Source organism: Sceloporus undulatus, chromosome 1 (genome assembly GCF_019175285.1).
Source record: "Sceloporus undulatus isolate JIND9_A2432 ecotype Alabama chromosome 1, SceUnd_v1.1, whole genome shotgun sequence".
In the NCBI taxonomy this organism is placed as follows: domain Eukaryota; kingdom Metazoa; phylum Chordata; class Lepidosauria; order Squamata; family Phrynosomatidae; genus Sceloporus; species Sceloporus undulatus.
Window position 1 is genome coordinate 146,218,935 of NC_056522.1, and position 6,959 is coordinate 146,225,893.

At 44.5% G+C, this 6,959-nt stretch overlaps 1 protein-coding gene across 2 annotated transcripts in view; it reads right to left on the reverse strand.

The window, feature by feature from the left end:
* ADAM17 (ADAM metallopeptidase domain 17) overlaps nt 1-6,397 on the reverse strand; it is a 28,452-nt gene extending 22,055 nt beyond the window's left edge. Inside the window, exon 1 of one of the 2 annotated variants that reach the window (XM_042461929.1) lies at nt 6,103-6,397. In XM_042461929.1, the coding sequence (XP_042317863.1) occupies nt 6,103-6,211 (109 nt within the window). In that variant the 5' untranslated portion in view covers nt 6,212-6,397. The remainder of the gene's footprint in view (nt 1-6,102) is intronic. The other variant, XM_042461920.1, reaches the window with a different exon arrangement.
* Between the last annotated feature and the right edge of the window lie 562 nt (nt 6,398-6,959).

The following is a 6,959-nucleotide window of genomic DNA, read 5'->3' on the forward strand; positions in this document are numbered from 1 at the left end:
ACAGGGCACAATAAACTTCAGACTCCCCTCTCCTTCTCTTTTTGCATTCATAGATGAGAAAATCAAAATATTTTCCATATTTGAAACAAATCACAACCATCTGTTACACATCTGAACTTTAGCTATTTGTTTAAAATCTAGTTACAGAATACAAACCAGGACCAACCTATGGTTTCTAACCCTGATTTGTTGTTGTTCACAAGCTAGGTAGTTAAACAAACCACAATTAATCAAGTTCAGATATGTTTAAGATCCATAACAGAAGCTTTCTGTTTCCTTTTTCTGGCTGTGAGAAAAGCAAATTGAATGAGTGCCTATGGGTCAATGTGGTAAAATCACATAGCTAGAAACTATGGTTCCCATCAGGTCTGGTTATGTTTATGATTCCCATTCCAAGATTGTGGTCAATTGCTTTGTAATCCCACCCATACTGTTAAAATAAGGATAATCTGGATAAATACTATGGGTAAGATGGAGGAGTAACCAGGAAACTTCAATTATCAACTGACTCCACCTGTAGAACTGACATAGACATAGATCCTTGTCTGCTAATAATATCACACCAAATGTGAATATCACATTCAAACTACCACTTGTCCAAACAAGAAAAACTGAAAACTGCAAAGGACAGCAAACCTAATCTTTCTTCTCTCATTCCTCCCTAGGTTTATGGAGGACTCCCCTTATTTCTTCAAAGAATAGTCTTACTATAATTTCCTTAGTACAGAAGCTAAACACAATATGTGTGGAAGAAAGGATGTTATTTAGGATAATGTTTTATTCAGGAAAAGGTTATCCACTAAAGATCTGATTATATATTTGCACTCAATGAAGAAAAACAATCCCAATTAATTGATAAAAATTAATTTATCAATAAAGAAGCACTCTCTTCTGTGTGCTCTCACATACCTGTACTCTCATCTCTATTTTTCATAATGCATGCATATAATCGGCAGCAGTAAATCAATCATAAACAAGTGAAAAATAAAAACACAGTTTCCTGATTTTGATCATGGAGGTATTTTCATTGCTTTGGTGTGATATGATTAGCAGACAAGGATCTATGTCTATTAACATACTCCACTTCCATTAAACTTCCAAAGCACTTACTTATGGAAATTACATGTACAAATACAGTATCTATGCGCCATCTCATTAATCAAACCCAATGTGGCAACAGGTCTGATAAGACTGATTGACCAATCACTACTTAATTAACAATCCACATCATTTCAGTTAGAGGAAGGTAAGCACACATTTTTTGCCTCACATCCACACAAACTTGTGTAATCCAAAGCAAGGTATGCTTAATGGCAAGAAACGACAATTCTCCAAACAATGTGACTAAATACAAGGCTGATTCATGTTCATGTAAATTTAGACAGTCAGCCCAATAGAAAGGAGTGCAGAAGTGCACAGTCCTTTCAAAATGGCTAAAAACCTTGTTATTTAGTTGAGAGGGTGAACGGAAAAGACTGTTTCCTCTTCCACTCCTAAAAGGTGGGAGAGACTGTTTTCTCTTCCTCTCCTAAAGTGTGATCATCAGAATTCTAAGCTTTTCAGGGGTCCAAGTAAACTGTTATATGGGAAAGTTACAACAGAACCAGGAACTGAAACTAGCCACATCACACCCCATTCCTAAGACATTTTGAAGGAACCACCTACCAAAATCTGTCTATAGATATGTCTTTAAGAATATATACAGAAATAACTGGACCATTTAGGCCTGCATTGTCTAATAACAACACTTACAGCAAACCTCTATCTCCACTGAGATCATGCCAAGCCTCATTACGCAAGATGCCACTAACTGGACCTACTAGCTGTGGATGCAAGACTTTCCACATGCAAAGTATATACTCCTCCATCAAGTAAAGGTGGTTTTTAGCACCCTTTTCTTGCATTATTGAGTGCAAAATTACCAACTAGTAATCACAGTCACAGAGACAGTACAATGGTCCCTACACATCTGCTGGGGCTGGAGTAAAGGACCCCCGTGAATGTGGAAAGAACGCAAATACAACATAACCATTCTTCAGCCACCCTGTGTCCCAGTCTTGGGAGAAAGGTAGGATATAAATTAATATAATTAATAAATTTTGTACCTGACAGAACCTCTCTAGGAAGCTCCAGGTCCTCCAGCACAACTCTATGGTCAACATCTGCCAGATGTTGATCATAGAATCATGCTGAAGGACCTACAAATGCCTAGAGAAGTGTTCTCTTTAGAAACAACCCTATGGAAAACTTCCAGCAGAATTGCACTAGAGGACCTAGAGATTCCAACAGAGAACATATTAATCAAAACCACAAATACCCAAATCTGCAAACGTCAAAGCTGCAAACGTGGAGGACCAAATGTACTAATAGGTAAGCCACAAACAGAAACAATCCTCTGAACTAAAGGCCATGCTATAGGAAATGTGTTGGCCTTTAAGGTGCCACCAGATTTGTAGTAAATTGACTGACGCTCTCTTCACCACCAAAGTGAGAGTAATAAGTATTTTCAGCTGGCTGCAATCCATGGATGACCCTAATGCAGTATCCAATGAAGAAGCTGAAGTTCGTAGATACCAATGGAGAGACCGTTATGGTCACCACTTGCTATCATTGCATAAGAAGGGGGCTTGTGCAACATGTGGATGAACACAACCTATATGGAGGAAGAATTATTACCACACATCCATTCCCCTGAAGGTCTTACAGACAACCAATACAGTACTAGGGTTAGGCAACTCAGCATGAACCTTGCTTCCACAGTCAAGTCTCTTCCTATATGCTTTGTGCCATGAATGGAAGTTGTGACTGTGTGTTACACACAACCTCTGCATTTGTAATTCCTGTGCCATCAACAAAAGTTTGTTCCTCTTGTTGTTGTGTGCCTTCAAGTTGTTTCCGACTTATGGCGACTCTAAGGCGAACCAATTGTGGGGTTTTCTTGACAAGTTTCTTCAGAGTGTGCTTGCCATTGCCATCCTCTTGAAGCTGAGAGAATGTGACTTGCCCAAGGGTTTACATGGCTGAGCCAGGATTTGAAAATACACACTGCCTTTCCCTTATGCTTACAAGTATCCCTCATCCGGCTTTGAACTCATTAGCAGCCCCTTTTCCTAATCAAACATTTATATTCCTTTCCGCTACCAAGCCTCAAACCAAGAACACATATGCTCTCATGCAGTGCTGCTGGTATTAAAATAAACAAATACCCAACTAGCGTCGATACTGTACTTTACTTCCGTTTCCTTCCCACACCCTAAGAAAAATTTGTAGGTACACATATTAAGACCTGGATGAAGTTGTAAGAAAGACACTCCTCTCTCACACACACACCTTCCTTTTGGCAAAACCACCAGGGTGTCATCTCTTAGAGTATACAAATTTTGCCAGTGCCCATTCATAATTTAGTATCTTACAGAAGTACAAGACTCAGGTCGCATCTTAAATCCTGCTGCGCTCCATGCGCATTATAATCCACTGAGGAATGATTTAGATGGAGAGATCTAGTGAGAGAGAGATCTAGGGTGCATCTTGTTGTTGTTGCTGTGTGCCTTCAAGTAGTTTCCAATTTCTGGAGACCCTAAGGCAGGGGTAGGCAACCTTTTTGAGCCGGGGGCCGGGTTGCTGTCTCTCAGACAACTGGGGGGCCGAAGCCAAAAAATAAATAATTAAATAAATTTTTAAAAATTTAAATAAATAAATAAATAAACCGGGACAAATGTTGGACAACATTTTCAAATGGTGGACCCTTTTTTTAAAAAAATGGAGGACACGCAAAAAAAATTGCTGATTTTTTAAAAAATGTTAATATAAATGCATGTTTCTGAGGCATCTATAGACAATTGCCCCCCAAAGGCCCCAGCGGCAATCGGCGGCAGGACCGGGCGGGGGCCGGTCCCAAGGCCTCGCCGGGCCGCATCCGGCCCGCGGGCCGCAGGTTGCCTACCCCTGCCCTAAGGCAAACCTTTCACAGGGTTTTCTTGGCAAGTTTCTTCAGAGGGGGTTTGCCATTGCCATCCTTTGAGGCTGAGAGTGTGTGACTTACTCCACGGTCTCCCAGTGGGTTTCATGGCCAAGCTGGGAATCAAACCCTGGTCTCCAGAGTCATGGTCCAACTTTCAATCCACTATGTTGGCTCTTATTAGGGTGCATCTATACCCTTTGATATGGTTTGACATCACTTTAAGTGCTGCTGCTGTTGTGGTCATATCCGACTTACAGCGACCCTATAATGTTTTTGTCTTGCCGACATTAGTTCAGAGATTTGCCATTGAAGCTGAGAGTGTGACTTGCCCCAGGTCACTCAGTGGGTTTCATGGTCGAGTTGGAAATCAAATCCTGCTCTCCAGAGTTGTAGTCCAACACTCAAACCACTAGGCCACGCCAGCTTGCTGGTGCCTCACCAAACTACAAATCCTAAGATTCAATAGGATGGTGCCATGTCAGTTAGAGTGGTATCAAACTGCATTATTGCTACAGTGCAGAGCCACCGCAGCAGCGCAGTGGTTTGAGTGTTGGACTATGACTCTGGAGACTAGGGTTAGATTCCCATATCGGCCATGGAAACCCAACTGGGTGACCGTGTGTCAAATCACACTCTCTCAGCCTCCTCAAGGGATGGCCATGGAAAAACCCCTCTGAAGAAACATGGCAGGAAAAACCCATGATAGTTTCGCAGTGGGGTCGCCATTAAGTTGGAAACCACTTGAAGGCGAACAACACACAAAGATGCATCCAGAGAAAAAGAGATGGTGGGGTCTGTCTTCTTCTGTCTCTCTGCTTTGGGAACAGAGCCATTAAGGGCAGGATGACCAGATGTCTTCACTGCAAGAGGACAAGGCACTGCAAAATGAAGGGCCTTTAAATGAAAGGAAGGACATGACCAAATAAACAGCTCAAAACACTCATAGAAATATACATTCACATTTCTAGGTGATGCTCAGAATGGAGGACATTTTGGAGTCCCTCCTCCTGGACAAAAGGCTGAAATGGAAACTCATAGAAATAGACGTTCATGCTCCTTAAGCCTGCTCAAAATGGGATCCCTCCTAGATAGGGGCTGAAATGGAGGGCATGTCCTGGAAAAGGAGGACATCTGGTTCCCTTGAGCAAGGTGTCACACCTGGAAAAGAGGGCAAGGCACCTCAAAATGTAGGGCATACAAGAAAACGACATTTCTATGAGTGTTTTGAGCTTCTGATTTGGTCATGTCCTCCATTTTTCTTGAACGCCCTGCCTTGTCCTCCTTTCCAGTCATGATACCTTGCTCAAGGGGACCAGGCATCCTCCCTTTCCGGGACATGCCCTCCATTTCAGCCTTCTGTCTAGGAGGGATCCCAGTCTCACAGGGTTAAGGAGCATGGACTTACATTTCTAGGAGTGTTTAGGGCTTTCTTTTGGTTGTGGCCTCTATATCCATGCACCCTGGCCCTGCTCAAAATGGAGGGCATTTTGGAGTCCCTCCTGGATTGAAATGGAGGACTTGTCAGGGAAAAGGAGGATGCCAGGCCACCCTTCCCAGGGGCAAGGAGTCCTCTTCCTTCCCTCCATCCCTTCCTCCTTTTCTTTCTCTTTCCTTCTCTCATTCCTCCACTCCCTCCCTCCCTTTCTTTCCCTTCCTTCCTTTCCTCCTTCGTTCCTTCAGTCCCTCCTCATTCACTACCTTTTTTCTTCTTTTCCTCCTTCCTTCCTCCCCTTTCTTTCCTTCCTCCTCCTCTTTCCCTCCTTTCCTCTTTTCTCCCTTCCTTCTTTCGTTTCCTCCGTCCTTCCTCCTTTCTCTCTTTCCTTCCTTCCTTCCCTTCCTTCTTTTCCCATCTTCTTTCCTTCCTCCCTCCTTCTCTTTCCTTCCTTCTTTCTCTCCTTCCTTCCTTCTTTTCCCTCCTTCTTTCCTCCCTCCCTCCTTCTCTCTTTCCTTCCTTCCTTCAGTCCTTCCTCATTCACTACCTTTTTTCTCCTTCCTTCCTCCCCTTTCTTTCTTTTCTTCCTCCTCCTCCTCCTCTTTCCCTCCTTTCCTTCCTTCCTTCTTTCCTCCCTCCCTCCTTCCTCTTTTCTCCTTTCCTTCTTTCCTTGTTCCTCCCTCCCTCTTTCCTTCCCGAGGGGTCTCACCGTGTCCCGGGGCCTGGAGCGGAGTCAGAGGGGGCGCCTTGGCCCAGGCCCCCAACAGCACCAAGAGCACCAGGAGGGAAGCGGGAAGGGGCCGGGCCGGGACCCTCATGGCTGCTCTCCCTATGAATGAGAGAAGGAAGGAAGGCCCGGCGCCGCCGCCGCCGCCGCCGCCGCCGCCGCCGCCTCCTGCTCCAAAGTCTGAGGCGCCCCTTCCTTCAGAACTAGCACGGGCTCCAAGCCGCCTCCTCTCCTCCAGCCCTCTCTCTCTCTCTCTCTCTCTCTCTTCTTCTTCTCCCGGGAACTGACTGAGTGCGGAAGAGGCCGCTAGGCATTATGGGAGTGGAGAGGGAGGAGGAGGACGCCATCTTGTTCCGCTCTGGAGACGGCATTTTGGAAAAGGGAGAAGCCCAGCTGCGTCCGCACTGGAAGGATAATCCGGTTTGGCAGCGTTTTAGCTCTTTCTCTGGCTCAAGGCTATGGAATTCTGGGAGTTGGAGTTTGTTGTGGGGAAGGAAAGAAGGAAGGAAGGAAAGAGGGAAAGGAGAGAAGGAAAGAAGGAAAGAAAGAGGGAAGGAAAGAAACAAGAAAGAAGGGAGGAAGGAAAAAAGGGAAGGAAAGAGGGAAAGAAAGAAAGGAGAAAGGGAAAGGAGGGAAAGAAAGAGTGAAAGAAGGAAGGAAAGAAAGGAAGAATGGAAAAAAGGAAAGAAAGTAGGGAGGGATGAAAGAGGAAAGGAAAGAAAGAAAGAAGGAAGACAGCACAGGACTGAAGGAAGGAAGGAAGGAAAGGAGGCCCAGAACAAACTCCAACTCCCAGAATTCCATAGCCTTCAGCCAGACAACAAGTTAAAGTAGTGCCA